Source organism: Solanum tuberosum, unplaced genomic scaffold, assembly GCF_000226075.1.
Source record: "Solanum tuberosum cultivar DM 1-3 516 R44 unplaced genomic scaffold, SolTub_3.0 scf00031, whole genome shotgun sequence".
Taxonomy (NCBI): Eukaryota; Viridiplantae; Streptophyta; class Magnoliopsida; order Solanales; family Solanaceae; genus Solanum; species Solanum tuberosum.
In genome coordinates, this window is record NW_006238957.1 from 1,422,583 (window position 1) to 1,448,910 (window position 26,328).

Genomic DNA, 26,328 nt, shown 5'->3' on the forward strand with positions numbered 1-26,328 from the left:
AAAAGAATGAAAAGAACTTGAGAAGAGGTGATCCAAATGTAAAAATATGTTTCACTTGTGCATTAGTAAAACTCTGCTTCGTCATCCAAAAAAATTATAATTACCCAACAAAATTAAAAAACTTTCATGTAAAAACTTCCAAACAAATTAATGATTCAACAGTTAACGAAAACCTGATCTATTTTGTATTTCACCGATAATATCGAAGTTCCAGTTGGGAATTCCTTCTCCAAAATTGTTTGTCAACGAAATTATACTCGTTTTCAAAATCTTCTTTCCAATCAGAAAAAAAACACAAATGTAATCGAATTCACTTCAACAGAGATTGAGTATTATGAATGAAAATTTAAAAATCGATATTAGAAATTTGATGAACAAGTGGGATGAGTTCCTTGTCGTTTTTTTCCGAATTTGTAACTGATGACAATTTTAAGTGATATGTTCCTTTTTAAAAATATTGAATTTGTAACTGAAGCAAATTTTAAGTGACATGTTCTTTTAAAAAAAATTTCTCCCTTTTGTTAGTAAATAATTGTATTCTTTCAATTAAAACGAATTAAAAAAAACATAAATCAGATACATAACAAACGAAAATATTGATATTTTTAATAACTATTCAAAAATGTGGTTCTTGTATCATGTTAAATGCTAAAATAATAATATTTTGAATAATTCCTCTTTTTAAAAAATATTTCGTTTGAGAAGAAATTAATGAGTAATTTTTGGGATCAATTTCTTACATTTCCTTTAACCTAATTGGAAAATGGCAGAAAGGTAAACTGAGGGAAGCAGGAGGCGATTGAGAATCCGAGATGCAGTTGAAGAATTCATATTCATATTGATTGTTGTTGTTTTTGTACAAGGTTTAATGGCGTTTCAGGGTTTCGGGAAGAATACAGGCCCCATTGCCCCTCCTAAAGCGCAAACCCCTTTTGGGAATTCTCGCAATCCTTCTACCAGGTACTTTACTAGGGTTTTCGAAACTATTTTCATGCTTCTTTTCGCTGTTTTCCACACCTTGAATTGAATTTTGGAATAAAGTTAACTAGCTGCCATTAGGGTGATTTTTGGAATAATAAATTCAAACGAGAACTTTACTATCATGGTTTTCAGAGATTATATATTATACGTTAACTGAATATTTTTGATTTATCACCCAGTGACACTCTTCCTAAATGGGGTAATGGACAAAAATACATCTACCATGATTATGATGCCCAAGCCCACCAACAGTCTCCCCAAGTAGTGCCACCTTTACCTGAAACTGCCCTCTCTGCTAGTGTTAGAGGTTCCCAACTTCAAGATTTGAGAACAACAGGGCCACATACTTCATTTTCTTCTGATGCAGAGATTCTGGGAGCCTCCAGGACCATGAGGGGAAGGTACATTTTTATTTCCTTGTTTTTTTTTTTACACAAAAACACTCTTCTCCGTTACTTGAAACATTCCATTTTGATTCTTGATGTAACTTGTCATGAGTAATGTCTGTCCTAAACAACTCTATAAGCATTTTTGTGGTAGAATATATTGAGCTGTTTATTAGTGCTTACAGTGTGGAATTGTTTACTTTTTCACTTAAAGTGCACACTGAGCTATCTAATTCTTCCTCCCTTTTTTGGTAGTCGTTCAGATTTGATATCCAGTGATCAGGGGCCCTTTGTCTCCCAACAAAATCAATCATCTCCATTGTTTCGGAATGAGAGTCCATTGGTTCCCAAGAGTACAAGGTCACCTCCATTGGCTTTTCATAACAATCTTCACACAGAGGGCAATATTCCTCCTCTTGGTGGAGCTCAACGGTTAGTTTGGCTTCAATGACTTCTCTCTCTCTTGGTCTTTTTTAAATTAAGTATTGTCTGAATTTTTTAGCATATGCATATAGTACTCAAGTGACAGTCTAAGAGGGTGTTTGGATTGACTTATTTTAAGTGCTTATGATTTTTTGTAGTGTTTAGGAAAGATAAGAAGTGCTTTTGAGCACTTACTTTTAGGCCAAGAAAAGTACAAAAATAAGCTAAAAGCTAAAAGTTGGATATGTCCAACTTATGGCGTTTAACTTATAAGCTATTTTTAAACCAAGCCAATCCAGCCACTCTCTAAGTCCGTCGATAACTAACTGTGTATTATTAGTACCTACATAACTCTAACCAATCACCAAAGAACCACTTAGGGTTTGATGTACCTTAATTGGGAAAGAAGGTTTAATTGGAGATGGCTCCTCTTGAATGCCGTCTATTCTAACTTTTGGGGTGTCAAAACATCTCTGTCACTTCCCAAATTCGGGCCATGATGGCGTCCACTGCAACCTATCAAGTGGACAAGCCTAAACCCAAACACAAGATGCGGAAGAAGCAGTTTAAGTAATAATAATAATAAAAGTGGAAGACAAGAATAGTATATATAGGAAAAAAGGGCCATGTCATATATCAGTAGGAGATCACACCCCTCGAAATATGACTATCGGAACCAGTCAATATCAGAGGAGGAATCAGGCATGCACAAAGTAACAGTCTTGGAGAAGTAATCCAAGATTGCATGATAGAGAGACAACCAATCCATGCCTAGGATCACATCGAAATCCACCATATCTAACACAATAAGGTCTACCCAAGTGTCGTACCCCTAGATGGTCACCACACAAGCTCTATATACCCGACCCACTACTAGAGAATCACTATGGGGGTAGCTACACGCGAAGGCACATACATCGGCTCACAAGACAAATCCAATCGCGTAGCATAATAGGTAGACACATATGAAAAGGTAGACCCCCAATCAAATGAAGCGTAAGCATGCTGATGGCAAACAAAGATTGTACATGTGATAATAACATCCGATGTCTCTGTTTCGTGCCTCCCTAAAAAAGCATACATATGGTCGTGTCCACCTTGACCACTCAATGTGCCTGCCTGAGGACCACCTCTAGTACCTTAGGACCATCCCTAGTCGACTGAATCGGAGCCCCGGATGCCTGAACCTGCTGAGATTTGGAAGATCGACCCCTAGGACACTCTCTAGCAAAGTGGCCAAATGCGCCACTCATAACAACCTTTGTTGACCCTATATGATGACTCAGCTGGACCTAATTGGCCTGAATACCCTGAATGTGCACCTCGAGAAGTCTGAATCGGTGCCTGAACCATCTACCCACTAGCACCTGCGGAACCACCATCAGTAAGCTGTAAGGTTGCCTGTACCAGCTTGAAACTGCTAGGGATAACCTTGGCCCTAAAACCCTCTACCACGGGACTGAGACCCGCTGAAACCACCCTGACGACATGGCCTCTTGTCGCTGCCTCCATGGGCCTTACGATGGATCCCCTCAATGGTGCGTGCATGATCAACTACCTATAGGAATTTGTCGCCAACTGAAGAAATGATAGTCCTCTAACAAATATGCGCACCCTCTTGTGCTCTGTCGGCATCAGCATAGCCGCATGTCTAGCCAACTCATGGAACCGTGTCTCATACTCTGCAACTGACAATGATGAATGATCCTTGAGTAAGATCTGTGAACTCATCTCGCAACCGCTCCCTCAGGCTACAAGGTACATACTTCTCCAAGAAAGCCTTGTAGAATTGAGCCCAAGTCATCAAAGTTGACCTGATTGGTCTGCAATCTAAATAAGATCTCCATCATTGCTTCGCTGGACCCTCAAGCCGGTAAGTAGTGTAATCAACCCCATGGAACTCGACTAACACAATGTTATGCAACCTTTCATGGCAGTTGAATAGGAACTTGTGGGCATCCTCGCCTGCAGCACTGGTGAACCTGGGAGGACCCAATCTGATAAACAACCCTAACATCTTGTGCTTCTCAGAAGTCATAGCTGGCCTAGGAGCCATAGGTTGAGCAAAAGTCAGAACCTGTTGGCTCAGTGTACGAGGAGCCGCAACAACATGATGCACTTGTGGGGCATAAGTACCTTGTGCCCATGCTCGGGCTGAAGTCTGTGCCTCATCTCTAGCATGTGGTCCTGCTGAAGTGCTAGGCATAATACCCGCCTAAGACATACCCTCCATGAAGCTGAGGATCCTGGCCAAAGTGTCCTGCAATACTAGCGTGGACACAAATTCGGGTTGAGGCTGGGCTAACTCCACACCCTCCGCTGATGCTGAACATGCTCAACCTTTATCTCGGGCTCTGGTGTTGGTGCCTGCTCCTGATCTCTAGCTCGGGCTGGAGTCTGTGCTCGCCCTTGACCTCTAGGTTGACCTTTGCCTCTACCCTTCTCTGGGCTCCACCTTGAGGTGAAGGAGACTCTCACCCGCTCGTAGTCGACCTCGTCCTAGCCATCTGAGAAGAGTGAAACAAACAAAGTTTAGACATTGGTACAACCATCAACGCACGAGAAACAAGAACAATGAAGTATTCTTAAGAATGCCCTATAGCCTCTGAAAGATTAGATACAGACGTTATCATATCAATCCGCGAGACTACTAGACACTTGCACCTGTACTGGTGAGAACGGTGAACCTGAAGTTATGATTGCTTCTTCCGCATCATGTGTTTGGGTTTAGGCTTGTCCACTCGGTGGGTTGCAGTGGATGCCATCATGGCTCAGATTTGGGTCGTGACAGTCCATCCTTCGAACTTAGATGTTGTGATCACTTAGGTTATAAATTCATGTATGGTTGGGTATAAGTTGCTGAAGGATGAAGTACCAATAGATACATAGAACTTAATTATTGGTAAATTGTAAGAAGGCATTTGCAGCAAGTCTAGACTTACCTAGCTTACAACATCTTGATTTTCTAGTATGTAAGTAATACACTACCCTAAGGCAGTGTCAGGCCTAAAGAAAGTAAAGCACTTCCTTTAGACCCCAAAAATACTAAATACTAATCTATGATGTATATCTATAATTTATTTAAAACGGAAAATGGTCAAAATTGCCCCTGAACTATGCGAAATAGACCACTTATACCCTCCGTTACATTTTAGGATCAAAAATACCTCCGCCGTTATCCCAAGAAATGACAAATACCCCTCAAGAGTTAACACCCAAAATTTTTAATGATTTGGCAAGCCATGTGGACTTATCCCTCCACTTAAGCTGCCAACTAGGATTCCCATGTGTAGACCGCCGCATCTACACCTCCTAATTCCACCACTACCGGCACCGACTCCGGTACCCTAGTCGTTGGATCAAATGGAACGTCTGCCACCTCTTTTCCGTTAGCGACGTAACTCATTGATTCAATTATCGTGCTTTGTTTCTAGTTCCTACCATACCTCTGTTGGAATCAACAATCCCTGCTTCCATTTTGGTTCAATTTTATTAAATCGTTAACTTTTCCAATCGTTGCTCAGCCAACACTACCGATTTTCCGTTTTGAACACAACCCGTTGTGAACACAAGCAAAATTATGGATTACTGTTAAAATTTGACTCTAGAAACACAAGAAAAAATAATCCTTTCTATATAATTTTTCTTCTTCTACTGTTTAGCTTCTAATTTTCTTTAGCAGTTTATTTTCTTGTCAAATAAAATGTTGAAGGAACAAATGGTGGAGCCACCAGTTATTGGTACTAAAAATGTGATTACGGCAACGACAAAGGCCAATGTCAGACGAGTGTTCACTTTCTCAATTCAATTAATGGGGCCTTTGGACATTACTTGAAACTTTGATGGAGAAGATTCATTTTTTTCTCTCAAAACTTAGGGTTTAATTTGGGAGGATGAATTAGGATTTGGTCAAGAATGAAAGGGGAAATCCCAGTTGGCAGCTTAGGTGGATAGATCCGTCCACGTGGCTTGCCACGTCATTATAAATTTTGGGTGTTAACTCTTGAGGGGTATTTGTGATCTCTTGGGATAACGGCGGGGTATTTTTGATCCTAAAATGTAATGAAAGGTATAAGTGGTCTATTTCGCATAGTTTAGGGGCAATTTTACCCCTTTTCCGTATTTAAAATGAAATAATGATCTTCACTTACATTCAACTTTTTCCAAGTGAGATTCATGTCCAAACACAGTTTCAATATCCAGATATTTTTTCTTCAGTTTAAACTGGCATTTTTCAACTTCAACCAACTATTGTCCAAATGAGCTGTAAATGATTTGAATTACATATTCTTTTTATTTTTTCTTACGTTTTCTGTATGATTCTCACATTATATATAAAAATATATATCAGGCTTATCAAATACTCCCTCTATCTTAATTTATGTGTCTCATTTCTTTTTTTATCTGTCTTAAAAAGATGTGTCGTATTTAATAAGTTTCTAATTGTACTTTTTGTCATAGTATTAATGATACACTCTCATATAGGAATGACATGCCATGTTTAAGACCAGAAGATTAAAAAAAATTGTATGGTATACACGAAATCTTACATTCTTAAACTTCACATCGGATCAAACTAAGACAGAAAAAAATGAATAGAATATATTTAAGGCCTTTGGTAAGGTTTGACTTTAGGGCACAAATTCCATTAAGCTGCCACTTCCCTAGGCCATTTCCTATACAACATCTTGACTCTTGGTATAGTCCACTTTGGCTGGTCTAAAGGGTTGACAAATAAATAGGATTGCTATCAGTAAGAAGAAATGGAGGTTTGGGTGGTGTCTTAACTACTATCTGATCAAAGTGGTTGTGATCTTGACATCCTTTTCTAGTTGAGGCATTGGTTATGTCTATGAGAAGATAGCAAAAGCTTATAGGCAGTACATTCATCCATTCTTATCTTGAGAATTGTGATCAACTGATCATCCTCTAAGCTGAGGGAAGTATCTGTGATCATGGATTCTTTCCGTTTTCACAAAGCATTTCTGTTTTAAGTTTTGAGATAGAATTAGCACAAAATCACACAGAAGAGAGGTTTGATTCTTTTATTAGCTTCACTAACTTGTCTCATATTTGAAAAAGAAAGGAACTACTGCCTGACAGAGAAAATACAAAATCAGTTTGGTTTCTTTGACACTATAAGGGATCAGAAGCCAAAATAATTTGCAATATTATATATTGTTCTTTAAAAGCTATTGGATATATTCATATTTTCCTTTTTAGACCTCTTTATACTTCTAAATTTAAGCCAAAATAATTTGCAATATTATATATTGTTCTTTAAAAGCTATTGGATATATTTCATATGTTCCTTTTTAGACCTCTTTATACTTATAAATTTTAATAATGAAAAAAAGGGAAAACTTGGTAGAAGAGGCTGCAACGTAATGCCTTAAAAAGAAATACAATTATCCACAAAGAACAACCAGTCTCTATACCTTGGGAATTACCATGTAAAATCTATGAAAAAGGAAAACGGAAATTTAATAAGAGAAGTTCTCTATCCCTTCAAAAGTTCTTACTTCGCTTCGGACTACATTACCTCTTTCCTAGATTTCCTACATAATAGAAATTCCGTGCATGTTGGAACATGGAACATTCAACCCAAAACAAGTTCCATCAGTACACAGTTCCTCTTTTCCGAGTTCCTGGTTAGTAGCAATTCCTTTTCACAAGTGGGCATGATGAGTTCAACCCGAAACATGTTCAGACATTGGTGAGCATTTGATTAGCAACTTGCCAGTGCAGTAGCCAAGTATTGACGTCCTGTCTTGGACCTTTTCTCATAAGTACCATCTACTGGATTTTTCCCTTCTCAAAGTATCTGCAGTCGAATATGCATCCCATGCCGCCGGCTGAACCAAAGCAAGATTGATAATTTATGCTGCCACCTATGTACTGAAGAACCAGGTTCTTTAGGAACTATGCAAGAAGTAAATGCGGACTAATACATCAACAGAAGGATTTTTACGTGGAAAACTCCTCGCTTGTCGGAGTCAAAAATCACTTTTCCCTCAAATTACCACTAAATTTGAGCAACTGTTTTAGGTTACAAATCTATAACGAAGGATTACCTCGTAGTACCTTTCCCCTCTACAATTCTTCCTAATTGTAGCTACTTCTTTCAAGACTCTACCCAGTCAATAAAGCCCTTACAACTTGAACACCTAATACAAATTCACTAGGAATATAATAGTTACAATTAAACTAGACAATGAGAACCGTAATGATAAAGCTTGATAGGAACAGGTTATTTTATCATTGCTATGACTCTCTCTCAAGCTGAAGATTCTCTCACAAAGTAATCTCTCTTTGTTTGTGCAGTTGAGTCTCTTGTCTTGAGCAACATCAATGTGCTGTGATCTTTATGTAGGAGTAGGATGGTCGTTTTTTGTTTCCCTAATTTAACATGGATTAGCTTAAGAATCCAAGAACCTAATTCAAGTTTGACTTGGTTTTTCCTCCTTCACGCATCGGCTTCCTTTTGTTTTCTCCTAGTTCCAAAACTCTTTTCTCATGTGCAAATATAGTAAATATTTCCATAACGCTTTCTTGTTCCTTGCTCCATAGTATAAGCCGTAATCCTAATTCCTCAAGGAATCCTTCAATGCACATGTAATCTACTTTGCGCTTGATCAACAGTCTTTTTCCAGTGTACTTTGTAGTTGAAGGACTTGGTTCCTTCGCTACTTCTGTACTTACAGCTCTTGCAGTACAGTAGTAGATATGTTAAGGAATTGGTTGTTCAGTAGTTCCTTGTCATAAACACTGCCAAACCTTATTTGAGACATGTTTAATATCTGGTTCTTGCATATGTTTGTTAATCATCAAAACTTAATATTGTTAGCCTATCTCATAGATCTCGCTAGCTCATGGCTCTCAGCTCAACAAAGATACTAGGTTGCGTGCCACTATATGCTACACATGTGTGAATCTTTATTTTTTAATTGAGTAATCTCATAGTGTAGATACCTTGAAGAAATAAAGAAATCTGGTTTGTCTTGTGGCCTGTTGATTAAAAAAAATCTTATTTTAGTAGTCTTCGAAGTGAACTATTCAATGACTGAAGTGCTGGTTATGAATCAGCTTAGTTGTCTTTGAGGTTTGCATGGTTTATGTTTGTTGGAGAATCTTGTTACGTTGAACATCTGGCAAGCTTAAAAAGGCTCTTGCATGAGGAAATTTGTTTGTTATATTTGATTAATAATTTATTACGTCTCTCACTGAATACCTTGTAAGATCATGCATGTGTTTAATTTAGTCTGTTTTTGTTCTTCCCCATCAATTTTTCATTATCTTATTCTTGGCTGATGTTCTGCAACTCTGAAGAAGCTTATAAAGTCAATGCAAGCAATTTCATTTGTCTGATGGCTGGGTGCAGTGGATTCTGATGATTTGATCTTCTATCTGACAAGTATATGGAAAGATATTTTATTGGAGTGCTTGGTGCACTTCTTGGCTATTCTTTTTTATAATCCTACAGTGGCTGATTAGACGCATCTTTTGATCCCCTCATGAAGTCCTGCTAATTATTATACCCCAATTAATATTTTTTCCTGTTTAATTCTTTTTAATGAGGATTTCTCATGCTTCACATGCTTATCGTAATACTATGTTAAGAAGTTTTAAAAAGTAAAGCGTCATCTTTTGTCCCAAAATTTATGTTTTTTTTATGGCTGTTGTGTCTGGGCCAACTTTTGCGCACCTCGACTAATTTCATAGGGTACCTGTACCTGCCACCTCCCGCCAACACTAGGCAGGGGCGGAGGCAGCATATAATGAGGGAGTTCAACCCCCTCGGCGAAAAATATTACTATTTATGCATGGTTAAAATTATTTTTTAGGTATGTATAATAGATGTCGAACCCCCGTCCACTAGTTCGTGTGTTTACTTCTCAGATTTTGAACCCCCTTGTTAAAATTTCTGGCTCCACTCCGCCACTGACAACAGGTACTAGGTAAACTCCGTCCACCAAGGCTAGGACAGATGGAAAGAATCATCTAGTGTTTTTTGTTTCCATTGTGATTAGAACTTGAGACCCCAACCACTTCATTGATCACTAGGCCCACACCCTTGGGTGTAGAAATGTAGCAATTTGGAATCGAACACTATTTACCACTTGTAGCTGGACTTCTGCTGGTAGGCAATTCTTCAGATGGAAGTTTCTAACTCTATTTTATTATGGGTTTGTCATGAAGGCCTTCACTGCCCCCTCATATGCGGGGAAACTCATCCCAGCCGTTTCAAAACTTTCCAATCCGATTACCTCACCAAAGGCTGCCCTCGATTCCAACAAATTATGGCCCTGGAAGACAGATCCCAGTGAAGCATGCAGATCAAGTCTCAAAAAGAACGAGGTCCCCCCCTCATTCACCTCCTAGGGTGGCTTCTTTTGAGAAATCAGCTCTTGGTCTACGTGAATCCAAAAGGTACGACAGAAAAATCCTGACTGCCAATTTTGTGTCTTTATTTTAACAAGCACAAAGAATGTCAATGAAAAGGCTTGCTTGAAAGGTGCAGGATATCATATTCTTTGCTTATTCAAACTATATTTCTTGTAAAGGTTTTCGTTAGAACTATTATTATAGCTACCTATGTTGTAAATTTCTTTCTTATGTTTAGCAATTATCATTGGGAGCCTGCCATGTATGGCTGTAAATTTTCTGTTTTTCTGTCAAGCAATTATTAGGGGAGCCTTTTGCTTATAGAACTTGTTGATTCCAACAAAAACAAGAATAATAGAAGAAAAGTAAATTTCATGTTTACTGTAGATTCTTGCATTAATAGGGAATGTGAACAAAACAAACTCGGTGGGAGCTTGTGATCAGAGCATCCTGACATTCTGCTTGCTAGTTAGCTCAATGCAAAGCTGAAAGTCAAACTGAACCATTTGAGAGTGGTGATCTAATAGTAATTTATACTCAAGATAAGTTCTTTGTTTGTGCAAGTCACATAGAACTGGCACAATGACTTATATGCTCACTAAGAAATTGTGTTTTCATCGTGCATCGTGGTTGGATAAGTATCTCGATTGCTTTTGGCCACTGAAGAAGACTTTGATAAGAAGCCGATGAAATTGTGTTTTGACAACATTTTATATACATCTGCCATAATCTGTTACGTTGCAGCACAAGTTGAGTCAGTATTGGCTCAAACTAAGAAGATCAAGTGGTCTCAGGGGAACTCTTATTATTGACAGTAGTGCAAAAAAGGATCTATACATTTGAATGTGAAGAAAAAAAGTAGTGTAAACCAATTGGCCATTGATTTCCTGCTTTCTTCAAATGTTTATTCAGGCCGTCTACCTCTCCTTCCAAATTGAGGTCAAATCCCCCCCCTGACTCTCTAGCTCCTCAATCCTCAATGTCTGGATATAGTGTCAATGTTGAAGTTGATCTGAGTAAGCCAATGAACTTTCCAGTTCCCAAAAGGACCAAGTTTCCTTCCGTACCTTCATCTGATCAAGTTCTTCAATATGACTCCAATCATGCAGATGATGATATTCAACGGTAAGAAATTATACAGATTTGCATGTCATCCTTACCGGATTATTATTTTGTAAATCCTTTTCTTGTTGACAGAGAAACTGAGGCGAAGGCAAAGCGCTTAGCTCGTTTCAAGGATGATCTAAGCCAACAAAATGCACGAGATGATTCTAGTATTCCTCAGAAGGGTCCTTCAATGAGTCAGTATCAATCTATTGTGGACAGACCAAAATTTTCTGCGGAAGATAGTGTAGATTCAACTAATGATTTCTCAGATGGCAATCTGCTATCTGATTATCAAGGGTCGGAGTCTTCTGGTGTCATAATTGGGTCATGTCCTGATATGTGTCCAGGTACGTTGTCTAATTATTCATCTTATCTAACACACTTGTTGAAAGTTATGCAGTTGCCATGATGAGTTAACTTGTCCATTTACGTCAATGGCTTGCGTGATCATGTGATCTCACAAAAAAATCAGCTTTTCCCCATCAAATTTCTCTTATATGTCCCCTTCTCCTCCGGATTTAGTTATAGGTGAGAATAACATAACATGCAGATTAACAGGGATTCTTTCTAACTCTTATAAACCTCTGCTGCTTTGCCTTCTCTTCTCTTCTCAGCCTCCATCTTCAACTTTGCTGGAAATTTCCTGCCTCTTCGCGGGACAATTCAGAAAGAATTTAATAAGTTATGCCAGCAAATGGTATTTTCCACTTTTGACTGCTGCGGTTAAGCTAGACCAGGGGCGGATCCACATGGGTTCACCCAAATCCCCTCGAAAAAAAATTACACTGTATATATAAAGTAAATTTTCTGTATTTATGTAGATATATTAATTTTGAACCCCCTCATGAACAAGAAGCAAGCTGTAGCATAGCGGTATACTCCTTTAAAATTGACCCTCGCATCCAGGGTTCGAATCCCATTGTGAACAATTCATTTATTTTAGCTTCTCTTCATTTAGTTTCAGCCAAAAAGAACTAACTTTTTGTACCTATAAACTATATATTTCTACTTCCTTGGATTTGTGTTTTGTTGTCTTTTTCACACGTTTAGACATTTATTTTTCGAACCCCCTGTATGAAAATTCTGGATCTGCCACTGAGCTAGACCACTAATGGGAAGGATATGTGAAAAAATTTATGGATTGGAAGGGAAAGAAAAGTAGTTACAGGTAAAAAAAGAAAAGTTGTTACTAACCCCCTCATAAAAAAAAGTAAAATAAAATAAAAAGGAAGAAAAGTAAAATAGTTGTAAGTTTAACTGCTTTAGTCTCTATTCCATTAAGTAATGACTAGAGGAAAGAGAAAGTGGTGCAATTCTTGAAGGTAACTGGCTTTGGTGGAGGGAAACCTGAGTTCTAAGGACGTATTATTGTGGCTTAAATTATTTCTTTGATACTGTTTGTGGTTTAGCTTATTGTATAATAAATCATTTACTTGTTCACAGAGAAACTGAAAGCCCTTATTTTTGTGACACTTCTGGATTGTCGTATTAAATAAAAGTAGTCAAAGTTTTAACAACCAAAAGTCTTTTTTCTTTTCTTGTTTCTACCCGTCCAATCTTCCCAAATTTACATGCTGAACTCAACCCCCCACCATATTGTCTCTCTTTTATTATATAGTCTTCTGAAATGTCAATTCCATCCCCTCCACTATGGCACTATCTCTAAATTACCAAAGAGCCCTAAATCCCTAATCCTTGGTTGATGCCTTTTATCTGTCTTATTGACTCAAACACCATCACTGTTTTCACCAGAACTTCCAGCTACAGTGCTGGCGACGGGAATCGTGCCTTGAACATGACGATGTTCTCTTCGTAAGTCACAATAAGCACTCCCGGATTGTTGGTGGCCCTCTTTAAGAAACTGAAAGCTATATACCTCCAAAAATCCTTACTGTATCTTTTATTGGTCTGGAGCAGAAGTTAGCTTGTGGTTCATGTGTCAAACTCACGAGTGAAGTTTATTTTGTTCAGGTAATAAATTTCTCACCAGATGTCGAACTTGTTCCTGAATTTTTTTCTGTTGCAGAATCAGAAAGAGCAGAACGAGAAAGGAAAGGAGATCTTGACCAATATGAACGTTTGGATGGAGACAGAAACCAAACCAGTAAATTGCTTGCTGTCAAAAAGGTCTTTATTGGGAACTCTTAAGTATTATTCGCATTTAAGATAATAGAAAAAGTTTAAAGTTCATGAGAGCATAAAAAGAACGAATTGATGAACATTGCCAAATGATTCTTTTCAGTACACCAGGACAGCTGAGAGGGAAGCTGTGCTCATACGTCCAATGCCAATCTTACAGAAGACCATGGATTATCTTTTGAATTTGCTAGAGCAGCCTTACGGAGAAAGCTTTCTTCGCCTGTATAACTTCTTATGGGACAGGATGCGAGCAATCCGTATGGATTTGAGGATGCAACATATTTTCAACCGTGAAGCTATTAATATGCTGGAGCAAATGGTTGATATTTTTGGCCATGTGTATTGTTATATTGCTTTCAAGCATCTTTGTCTTATCATTATCTATTCTTCCGGGAGGTTTTTTTTAAGTGAAACTTCTATCAACTTTTCAGAGGCTTTATATGTGAATCATTTAAACTCATCCTGATGTTGAAATATACACCATGATACTGATGAGTTAACTTATAAGCTAGTAACTTTTTAAGGTAAGCATAAATTAGCTATATTTTTCTGAGTATAAAATCTCAACATGCTCTATCTGGAAAATGGGATGGACAAAATTTGGCATCTGCTTATTCACAAAGGTCAATTTGGTTTACAATCAATCTTTGCATTTTACTCACAAACCATACAAGCGATCTATTGTTGTAACAAAATATTATGGTTATGTAGTTTAGCATATATTATTATGTTTTCTTGATTCAACCGATAGGGTTATTTTAATTGTCAATAAGCTTGATTTACAGATAGGTTTGGGTTTGAGTATGAAGGGGCTATGGTTCCTTGCAGTAGAATTTTTCATCCGAAGCTAATTTTTTGTTTAATCTCACATAAAACAAGACACCTAAATGTTCTTGTTGATTTTAGTGATGTTACTCAGTTTTGAAATAGATTCTAATTTTATTGCCTATCATTTTTGTTTCAGATAAGGCTCCATATACTCGCCATGCATGAATTGTGTGAATACACGAGAGGAGAGGGGTTCTCTGAGGGATTTGATGCACATCTCAATATTGAGCAGATGAATAAAACATCAGTTGAACTATTTCAATTGTATGACGACCACCGGAAGAGAGGAATAAATGTGGAAACTGAGAGAGAATTTAGAGGTTATTATGCACTTTTAAAGCTTGATAAACATCCAGGCTATAAAGTAAGTCAACTATTAAGCATATTCCTGAATTTGTTTTCCGAGTGTTTTTCTTTTTGTGGAAGTATGAGTTTTGTGCTAGGTTGAACCTGCAGAGCTTTCACTTGATTTAGCAAAGATGGCACCAGATATGCGGCAAACCCCAGAAGTTCTCTTTGCCCGTGATGTGGCAAGGTTGTTTCATCATTGCATCATTAGGAGACCTTATTATTACCTTGCCACTAAAGTCACCTAAGAAATGTTTTTTCTTTTATATTTTCAGGGCCTGCAGGACCGGTAATTTTATTGCTTTCTTTCGGCTTGCAAGAAGGGCTAGCTATCTTCAAGCTTGCTTAATGCATGCTCATTTCTCGAAGGTATTACCCACACTTCCGTAGTATTTTAATTTAAGTAGCGAGATTTATCGACTTTATCAATCCTTCTATCCAATTCCGTATTTTCGTTCAATAATTCAACCAATCTTACGCCTCAATTTCAGATGGGTTGGGATCTCAGCTGCATAAATTCTATATATTCATTCCACTTTATTGGGGACCATTTATTTCCGATTGAATACTGCCATTATTAACAAAAAAGTTCATGCTTTCTTTTGGCATAGTAAATAGAAAGGACCGCTATAAGTGACTTAAGGCAATAGAGAACTTGAAAGTGTTTTCCTTTGCTCCACTGATTTTATGCTCGTGTATGTCTGGCAGTAGTTTTCGTTGTTGAAGGTTATAGGGGCAAACTCTTAAATATTTCACCTGTTTATAGATTTACATTGTGTTAAAGCATTTCATTTCCTTGGTGTTTCCAGTTACGAACCCAGGCCCTGGCTTCTTTACACTCTGGACTGCAGAATAACCAAGGAATCCCTGTTACCCAAGTTGCCAAATGGCTTGGGATGGAGGTAATTTTTGAATACTTTTGCTGGCTGTGTTCTTATATAACAGTTTTTGAGTGGAGTAACTTCTGCTCCTGGATATGTATCAGGATGAGGATATAGAAGGCCTTCTTGAGTACTATGGTTTTTCATTAAAGGAGTTTGAAGAACCATATATGGTGAAGGAAGGCCCATTTATGGAAGTAGACAATGACTATCCTGTCAAGTGCTCAAAACTTGTCCATAAGAAAAAATCAAGGACAATATTCGAGGATGTTTCGGTTCCGCATGTTGAGTCAGTGTCGGAGAAAGAAACAGAGACCCTGTTAGATAAGGATCATCAGCAAAAACCTTCAGCTTTTCAATTTCTCAAGCCTGATAGTTCTTCACTGTCCATCGAGGAGAGCATGCCTGATTATGAAACTGTTTCATCTCCAAAAGATGAGATAGAGGCGATTCCAATTACTAAAACAGAATTTTATCAGAAGATAAAATATGAAAGTCTGCAGGCTCCTCCTAGTCATGCGGTGTCAAGTCTACTGGCTCCTCCTAGTCCTTCGGTATTCTTTCCTCATATTTCCCTTGAGGTTCAGCAACAAGCTAGAGTTCGGAGTGCAGAAAGACCTGAAGTACAGCTGCAAGCAAGAGTTGGGAGTTCAGGGAAACCTAAAAACGATGAAGTTGCACAATTTGATGCAAGAAGTATGCCCATTCAGTTTATTCCTGCCAGAGATGAGTGGGAGAGTTCTCCAGTTTTGCCAGCTAGTTCTCTTGTAGAAGACACAGAATTGAAGCACATGTGTGATGAAGAGAATGAAGATGAAGAACTGGTGATCACCAGCGAGGAAGCTGAAACTAATGAACCAGCAGCAAGTTATTATGATGAAGAAGTTGCTGAGGCAAAACTTAAACTGATTATCAGGTGCAGGTTGCTCTACATGGACCTCATATCTGCTGCAATTACCCTTGTTTCTCTTCTTACCTTGTTAATTCACAGGAAATGGAAGCGACGTTCTTTAAAGAAAAGGGAGATGCGAGAGGAGAAACAGTTAGCATCTAAAGCTGCTCTGAGTTCGCTCTCTCTTGGAGTTCCAATGTGGCCCAACAGAATTGTAAGTAGTGATGAAAGTCTCCTTTCTTTTTCTCCAGCTTTGTCCAATTAAATTTCTGCCTCCGTGCTTTCTCATAATACAGAGCTGGTGCAGCCTCAGTATCCTGTAATAAAAGCTCTTTTTTTTTTTTCTGTGTACTGCATGAACAGTAAACACTATAACTAAATCATGGTACCTGTTTCTGGTAACCGAGAAATCCCTGAGGGTCATTGGCGCACGGTTCGAAACTGGGTGGATGATGGGCCGACCTTTTACCTTTCTCCACTCAATTTTGGGCTTTTGTTTGCGTCAAGACTCGAACACGTGACGTCTGCCTAATCCACATCTGTGCTCTTACCACTAGACCAAAGCCACGCTGGCAGCTAAATCATGATTGCATCCACCTTTGCTTTTTCCTATTTTGGTTGAAGCTAGTCTTATTAGGCCTTAAATACAAGTGAAGGTTGAAAAATTAATGGATACATCTGTACCGTTCAAACTTACTATATTTTGTTGTCTGGATGACAAGTTTCTGTGGCCTAATCTATGTGAGAGTTTGGATTTTGAAGGCCAGGTTTATAATTTACCATGTTCGTTTTATATATCATATTTAGTTAGAGGTCAAATTTGATAATTTTGCTTGGTTTGATTATGAAAATCTAATTATGTACCAGAGAATTTTTCAAGTTGCATTTTGATGATTTTTATTAGTAATTAACATAGGTTTTGACTAACAATTGTTAGGTCCCTCAGAAGGTCAATCTGTGACATAAAATGGGAAGGATGGAGTGTTTGTGACCTGAGAGTGTTGAGTGATAGGACCCATTTATACTTCTATGAGTATTGAGTGTTCCAACCCCTATTTACTTTTATTGGTGAGTCAGTAATTAACCATTACCTATTAATCAATATTCTTCTTATGAAACATTTACTGGAGATGCTGAAGCTGCAGGTAGTGCTGGTTCATCTTGTTCTCTCACTTTGTTTTTCTATGTAATGGTGAAAACTAATATTTGGCTCAACAGAACATGAGAAGAAAGTGAATTTTCTGGTCTTTCAGGATGTGTTTGTGCCCACTGGCCAAAACTCGACTTGCCTCCGATTTTGTCCATCTAAAATTACTTGACCTCTTTCTTAAAATGACATATTCTCCCTCTATCAGTTCATAATATCATCTGACTACATATTCTAATAATTTAAGTTTTAAAGGGTAAAATGGTGGATTATTTAGTCCTAAAGATGTTACAACAACAACAACAATAACATATCCAGTGTATTCCACAAGTGGGGTTTGGGGAGGGTGGCGTGTGCACAACCATTTCCTACCTTGAGAAGGTAGAGAGACTGTTTCCGATCATATTAAAAAACAAGTATGTAATTCTAAAGATGTTATATGAATTCAAAACATTCCACTCTCTCAATTCAAACCCATGTTGCTCGGACTTGGGTGTGGGTGTACGATACGGGTGCGGATCTAGAAGTCAAATACTTCATGATCTAAGATTTGAGGATACAGGTCCAACTATGGATACGGGTGTGGGGGCTTGGCTAAAGATAATTCAATTATCTAAAAGTAGAGTTATAAAACCTAACTTATGAGATATTATGTTGAATACTTGAGAAAATATTGAATAGAATCCTAGAAGGAGAGAATGAAAAAGGGTGACAAAGAAATTTCTATATACAAAGTATTCCATTTTCTTCAATTTCACCTTAGCTTTTGTTTTGATTACCGAAATCGTAGAATCTGTTGAGAAGGGTAAGGTTGCGTACAATAAAACCCTTTTTTTGATGACAAGGGAAATTCGCAGCCGCTACCCTTTGGGTGCGTACATGGTAAAACTCCCGCTCCTATGCAATAGCTCGCAAACCACATAGGAGAGGTAACCCGCACTAGGCAAGCCCGGTGCGACGAGCTCGACCCAGAAGGCAAACCCCTTGCTTTCGCTGGCAAGGGGTTTCGAACTTGAGACCTCCAACATGGAAGTCCCCAGACCCTGCATATACTGGTAGCTTTGGTGCTACGGTCTGCCCTATTTTTTATTGAATCTATTTGGAATTTCTCCGTTGACTTTGGTCAAAGTACCCTAAATTGGTTGACCAGATCGGGCATGGTCTTGTTATGGGGTCAACCCTTCCCGATCTAACCCACTAGGCAGTCTAGGACCCTTAGTGGTCGTTTGGTATGAGGGATAAAAATAAATAGTCTTGGGATAAAAAAATAGCCTAGGGATATAATTTTGGTGTCTTGTTTGGTTGTCAAGTTTGGGATAACTTATCCCACCATTTATACCATAGTGATGGGATAAGTTATATCACATACATGGTGGGATAACTTATCTCAGGATAGCTAATCCTGGGATAACTTGTTCCCATCTAAACTATCACGATCCAATTTCTTAGGTCATGATGACACCTACTATACCCCACAAGTAGGTAAGCCTAACCCTTAACCCGGAGCCATAAGCAACGGACTACCAAGCGGAAGTCAACAATAAGAAGCATATATCTTATAACGAAGCTAAGAAAGGGTAGTCTAGAACCATTCCAAGACCTTGTATCAGTTAGTAATCGAGCATCTAATCAAAATAAAAGAACAAGGCTTTTACAAATACTAGATATGTAAAGGCTCGTCTTTGAATACAATATAAAGACTAAGCCTAGCCTAAAGTAGACGGAAACCGGCAACTCCGAACTCCAGGAGCTCACCCTAGTCTTCGAGACTCCAAGTTGCTCCACACGACTCCAAATCACTGGCGATAACTCAAACTAGGATCTGTAGGGAGCATAAGTGTAGTATGAGTACCAAAACGGTACTCAGTAGGCATTGACTACTGACTGAGCTCAAAAGATAACTCAAGCATAAACAACAAATAATAAAGAAAGCATATCACAAGCAACTAAACAGGAGATACTAAAGTAGATCGGCAATACCTAATAGAAACAGGATACAAGGGGTTAAAAGCCTAGTCAAGAATGTACTTGGAACACTGGAACACTAGCCAATAGCCTAATCGCAAGTAACTAAGATACCAAGTCAACTACCCAGGATCAGGAGGACCCACAACCACAATCCTAAAGTCAAAGCCTATCAGCTAACAAGAAAACAATAACATATTACAGATTATTGTCAAACAATAACCTAACCGGACCCCATAAGCCCGGAAGGTACAAACAACAATCATAACCCAACCGAACCCCATAAATCGGAGGGTGCAATCAACGATCAACAAACAAGTATACTGGTGATAGGCATTACATATGAATGCAGAGGATGCAATAAGACCCTCAGAGAAGTGCCACGAATCCAAGTTCAAAAAGCGAAAGTCGGGCTCCCAGCCCCAATAACTACAACCACAGTCAACTCCCAGCCCAGCTAACAAGAGTGACTCAGGGACGTGTCGACTTCGAAGAGGATCTCAATATATCATAGCCTCCCAGCCAGAAAGTCCACTCTCATGGGCGTACGTCGCCCAGCTAGTAAGAGTGACTCGGGGGCGTGTCGACTCCGAAGAGGACCTCAAAGTAGCCAAAGATCATGCAATAAAGGGCGTCGACGTGCCGACTAGTCAAGTAAAAATTGAGCGTATCCTAGATGCCTCTAAAATCTTAAGTAGGAAAGGAGCATGTCCCAGAAGTCTTGTAATCTCAAAAACGAGTAAATCAATTGATCTAGGTGGATAAAAGCCAAGTAAAATAGTGTTTCATCATGAATGATAAATATGCCAATGTATGAACCGGGATCGTACCACAAAACTCGTGAGAATGAGCAAACAATGCAATGCATGCCATCATCAACATTCAAACAAGGCACTTAAGTCAAATAACCACACAACCAACCAAATCACGCAACCAAAGGGATGAGTACTAACCTGGGATCCAAGTGGTCCTCGCACACGACATCGGCCCCAACAATATAATCATAAGCTCAATAAGGATACAACAGGCCTATCGCTAAACAATAAGCGAAGGGATCAAGAAGAGATTTCAAATCAATAAAGGGGGAGCAAACTCAAGGGATGACGCCCTACCCCAATCACACCGCTCTAGTCCCAGGTTGAGCACAACTAGGACCAATTCACGGCTACAATGAGCCACCAAGGTCAGAAGCATCAACGCAAAGAAAACAACCCAAAACAAGCGTTAAAGGGAGCAAATCATAACTACAAGGCGCTAAAACACAACCTAAAGCATCTAATGTCCAGCCTAGTCTATTGCCACCATGAATCAATCCTAACAAGGATAAGCAAGATCATCTACACCACAAGGGAAGCTACAGGCCTAAACTAAGGATTCCAACATCCACACTAAGCCCAAGGCTCCTACGGAGTCAAGAAAAAATGGAATAACAAGAGGAAAGCTAAATACCCGACAAATACAATCCAAAATCACATGAAATCTTTACTAGGCATTATCTAAGAAGCTCAATCAAGAAAGTAGCTTGAAGCCATCTCAAAGCTGATCACGAGCGCTCTGAATCCACCGCACAAGGGCTAGCCCCTTCCGAAATGCTTGAAAACCATGCTATCAAATTACCGATCACGACGTCATTACAGACGTTTTGACACTAAAATCGTAACAATTGGAAATAGACCCAAAATCGAGTCAAAATGGGAATGTGGGACCCACACCGAGAATTCCAAAATTGACTCGGTCAAAAGTCCTAAACGACTAATCGAGCTTGTGCCCCGAAATGGGGCTCAATTCCACGCTCAGAACAACCCAAACCACCACATGCGTCAAAATCACCAATTGAAGAAAACAAAAGAGAGCTGGCATCCCTTCGGGGCGGAATATACCTCAAATGGGGAGTCCCCGACACTTACCAAACACTCCAATGCGTAGCCACGAAGATTCCTGACATCCACAACTTCAAATCACCTTAATCAGAGCTCCCAAGCTTGAGATATTGCATTTTTAAAATGAGGGCTGAAGTTGAAATTTTGGGATATAAATAGTCAAAAATGGTCGCTAAAAGTTGAATCCGGTCACTGAAGGCTTAAATTCTGGTTGCTAAAAGCGCACTTCAGCTAGTTTGCTCAAACTCAGAATTCTCCAACGGGGTGCCCGAGATTTGTTCAGAACCCGTGTGCGCAAACGAAATATTCTACCCCATCGAATTTGGCATTCCAGACTCAACAGATCCATCAAGACTTCCATCCGAAGTCGTTTCGACGAAAACTGGGTCCCACACCCAATTTTCGTTTTAAGCTAAAATCCACAAGGCTCAAAATGAGACCAAAAGCCTCAAGAATTGCACAAAAGGATAATTTTTTTTGTTGTTGTTACAAAAGGATATTAATTTATATAATTTACATAGTCCTTAGTCCTTGCATCTGGAAAGGGAACATATCCATCTTATGGAAATTTTCATAATAAAATTTTATAGATTTGAGAAAATGCATAAATATGGAGTACTATGTATTACAATAATTAACAATACAAAAAATTTATAAAGAAATTTTGATCAAACCAAAAAATAATATATTATTGACTCTCGAAATTTCAACTGTATTACATAAATTGAAACAAAAAGAATAATGTTTATGATCCTAGAAAATCATAATATTTAATGCTCTAATGGATACAGTGATCGTATTATTTCAAATTCAACTTTTTTTAGTAGGATCAAACTTATTATAATTTAAAATTTGATTGCAACTTTAGTGAAAATAATAGAAGAAACTTAAGCGGGGTAGGGCGGAGCGGGTGGATGTGGGGTAGGTGCGGGGTGGGTGGATGCGGGTGGAAGTGCTTAAGTGGGGCGGGGCGGGGCGGGTTGAAATTTTTTTGGTGGAGACAAAACCCGCCCCGCTCCGCCCCACCCCATTGCCATCCCTACACGTGCCTGCACTGTGCACAGGTCCTTCCCTGCACAACTTGCCATTGATCCAGTCTCCTGAACTGTCTACCCTCGCCCAGCATTTAGCCCACAACCTTGTTTAACCACGGCCATGCTACGATCGCAGCATTGCCTGGCCTTGCCTTAGCTTTGCCCAGCCCTGGTCATGCCTTAGCCACACCTTGCCTTGCATACCTTAGCCACCCCAATGTCTATCTTCAATTGAACTTGATCTTGACCGAAGTCATTGGGCCTTGGTTAGGTTCATCATGTAAATCCCTTGCCAAGCCCTAGCCACTCAAACCATCAAGCTGAGGGTCTAACAGGTCCCATACCCACATCCATGTCATGTCGACATGGGTGTGGCACCGAAAGTGAAGAGTCCGATCAACTTAGATTCAAACTGATATGATCTGTACTAATTTTTATTAGTTTGAACTTTATTTGATGTATTTTGGACTAATTAATCGACATAACATTTAAGCTATTATTTTAAAATCTTAAATGCTAGTCAGTATTCTAAAATTTACACTCTAAATCTCTCTGCTAGTCACAGTAACTCATGTTATTTGTGATCAAGTCTGATGTTTCTAGATATTTAGCTCCTAAAAGCTAGCCTCTTGCTGCATAGGCTCTATTACTGGGTCATCTTATCTTGATAAAAAGCTTTTCTCAATTTCTTCATATGAAGGGTTGATCACTTCATGGTTTAGAGAACTATTAGATTTCTCTTGCTTTTATTTGTTTGGAGGGGCACCATATCCAACCAGAATACTGATAACCTTATTTCATCTAAGATACCCTAAAATTTCCAACCATTTGGGTGTAGTTCTTCTTCCCACTTCCACTTCTATACCTTATGTTTGTTGTGTGGAAATAGGCATAATAGGTATGAATTGATTGAAAAATGTTTGCCGTAAAGTAGGCCTAGGGCGTCGAGAATTGAACCTTGTGTTTTGGACAAAAAAACATTTTGATTTGGGTGATACATTAATTATGTCAGTCGATGAAGTAGAAGCTTATTGTATCAGTCTTAGAATGCATCTATTGTTTTGTTCATGAACTAGGGGAATGATGAAATTAAGAATTAAATTATATGCATGCTAGTAGTTCTAGATTATTAATACAGAAGCACTACATTTGTGTAAGCAAGCTCATAGAAGTAAAGAAAATAATTTCCTCACTTGTCTTCAAATAGAGTTTTGAGTGATTTGAGAGTGACGACCTCTTCCCTGAATTTTCCAATAAAGGGTAGTTATTGGAATGAATTGAATCCCAACTAAATGCCACAGACAAGAGGAATCATCTCCGTCTATTCCTCACCAAACATTCAAGTACATCTTCTGATCCCAGGGTAGAGGCCTCTCTCTTACAAATGCACACATAAAAAGATAAAATCAATCTAATGCCACCCAAGGAGAATTGCTTGGTTGATAGAAACATGGTTAAAAAAAACAGAAATTCTCTCTTACAAATGCACACATAAAAAGATAAAATAGAAACATGGTTAAAAAAACAGAATTGCTTGGTTGATAGAAACATGATTAAAAAAACAGAATTGCTTGGTTGATAGAAACATGGTTAAAAAAACAGAATTGCTTGGTTGAAATCTGAAGTTCTGCAAATTGTTAAATTTATTTGATGTTCTCACAAAATGTCATTTTACCAGATTATTTGGCAAGGTTGACATAAAAGCTTCAACATGAACTCAAAATAGTTTTGAACTTTACTGCTTCTTTCTTTGACTCCAGCCTTACATCTTTATTGTCAATCCCTAGACATCTGCATAATGTTAACTTTTTACTAAATGGTGAAAAATTATTTCTCTAATCCTGTTCCATGGGAGCAAAAGAGCGGAAAGGAAATAAAGATTTCTGCCTCCATCCTGGAGATGTTCCATTCATATGTGCATGTCAGCTTTCTGCACAAGAATGTCTCCATCTCACTTACAAGTTTTGCTATCTCTGTGTCTGAAATTGGATGTGCATACACGTCATCCTTGAGCACTTTTATGGTCAATTTATTTTCACTGATATTTGCTACTGTTCCTCCTTGTTTTAGCAACATAGCACAACAGTCGAGTTCAACATTGATCATGCTGTCTCAAAATGGTACCAAACTCAGGAAAAATCATGGTCAAGGCTGAATGTTTCAGATGTAGTTGCCACCACACTCCATGAAAAAAATGCAGCTGCCAGATGCCTTTGCTGGAAAGTAATAATATGTTGTGAGGATAATAATATAAACAATCTGAACCCAAAAAATGGCATGGACCAGTTGAATGCCAAGTCCTGGTTGCTTTCCAAACTCATGCCTGCAAGAGAAGATGAAGATGATACACTAATAACGTCTCCAGGCCTGTCTGTTTGGAGGAATTGGCTTCTTAACGAATCAGGCGGAGACCTTATTTGTTGTTTATCAGTTATCAAGTACACTAATTTTGAGAATCTGAATGAGACTGTAGCAGGTGCAAGTGCAGTTCTCTTCCTGTTGTCAGAAGGTATCCCATGGGTTCTTCAGAAAAATCAGCTTCATAAACTGTTAATGTCTGTACCTTCTGGTTCTCAGTTACCCCTTTTGATCGTAAGTGAGCTGTGCAAGGAAAATGCAGATCCTTCCACTATAGTTAAAGAACTGGAGCTACATGAAGTCCATGAATCAAGACTTCATTCCTTTAGTGTTGTTTACCTAAAAAACCAGCAGATGGAACAGTTGAATGGGTTTTTCAGCGATGAACAATTAAGAGGAGGACTGAAGTGGCTGGCAAATGAATCACCACCACAACCAGTTCTCCAGTGTGTAAAAGCCCGAGAACTGGTTCTCTACCATTTGAATTCTTTGCTTGGGGTTCTTGGTGAAATGAATGTTTGTGATGTGGGTCCAAACAATTGTATCTCAGCCTTTAACGAGGCCTTGGATCAGTCTATGAGGGAAATAGCTGCTGCAGCTCATGCTAATCCTACCTGTTGGCCCTGTCCGGAAATAGGTTTGCTGGAGGAACATAGCCATGAGCATGAAGCTGTGACCCAACACTTGCCACAGCTGGGATGGAGCTTAGCTCCAAGAATTGAACCAGTTGTGCGTGCAATATCTGACTGCAAATTTCCATCTTTTCTAGATGATACATCTTGGTTACATAGAGGTTCTGATGTGGATGTTAAAAACCAGATATTACAACTTCAAAGTTCTCTAACAAAGTACTTCACAGAGATTAGCAAGTTGATGGTACTGCCACTTGCAGAAAAAGAGGCTAGTGTTATGATGCAGAAGTTTGTGCAGCTTCAACTCCAGAACTCATACTACTACATTGTACCAAACTGGGTTATGATTTTCCAACGGGCATTCAATTGGCAGTTGATGAAGTTAGTTAAGGAGACATCTTTCTCAGTGTATATCCTGATAAATCATGATTTGTCCACTTCAATGCTTGGAGCTGTGGAACTTGAAGACTCTGCACAGTCGCATTACCATTTGTCACATCCATCTCTTGATGAAATGGTTGAAGCTGGACGGATGCCTCTTCTCGGATGTGCTATGCTTGACGGGGAAGGAAGAGCTTTCCAACCTTATCCAGGTATGACTTCACACAGTGAAGAAATTCCCACAACAACTGGCGCATGCAAAGAAATAGAGCATGGGAAGGATGCTGGACATGTTGAATTTGTAAAAGCCAGTTATAATAGAATGAAAGATCTAAATGAAGGTGAAAGTGAACCTCTGATGACCATTAAGGAAATGACAGAAACTGACAAACTTGGCGAATTACTGGACAGATGTAAGATTAAGCAGAACATGATAGATAAAAACTTGTCAGTATATTTTTAATGCATTACTTTCCTCGCCGAAAATCTGTTGTATGTGTAATGTATCTTTGTATCATGAAGGGTCTAGCTTTATGCATCCTTTGAAGGGTCTTGGAATTT

The 26,328-nt window shown here is 38.7% G+C and overlaps 1 protein-coding gene across 1 annotated transcript; it reads left to right on the top strand.

The window, feature by feature from the left end:
- The first annotated feature begins 696 nt into the window (after positions 1 to 696).
- Positions 697 to 26,328, top strand: LOC102602002 (uncharacterized). Its single transcript, XM_006341837.2, has 15 exons — positions 697 to 960; positions 1,161 to 1,382; positions 1,623 to 1,799; positions 9,990 to 10,220; positions 11,088 to 11,300; positions 11,373 to 11,629; positions 13,309 to 13,409; positions 13,525 to 13,740; positions 14,386 to 14,613; positions 14,693 to 14,784; positions 14,873 to 14,966; positions 15,407 to 15,499; positions 15,583 to 16,394; positions 16,470 to 16,584; positions 24,467 to 26,328. Exons 1-15 carry the CDS (start codon positions 869 to 871, stop codon positions 26,228 to 26,230), a joined length of 4,707 nt encoding a protein of 1,568 aa, XP_006341899.1. The 5' UTR covers positions 697 to 868; the 3' UTR covers positions 26,231 to 26,328.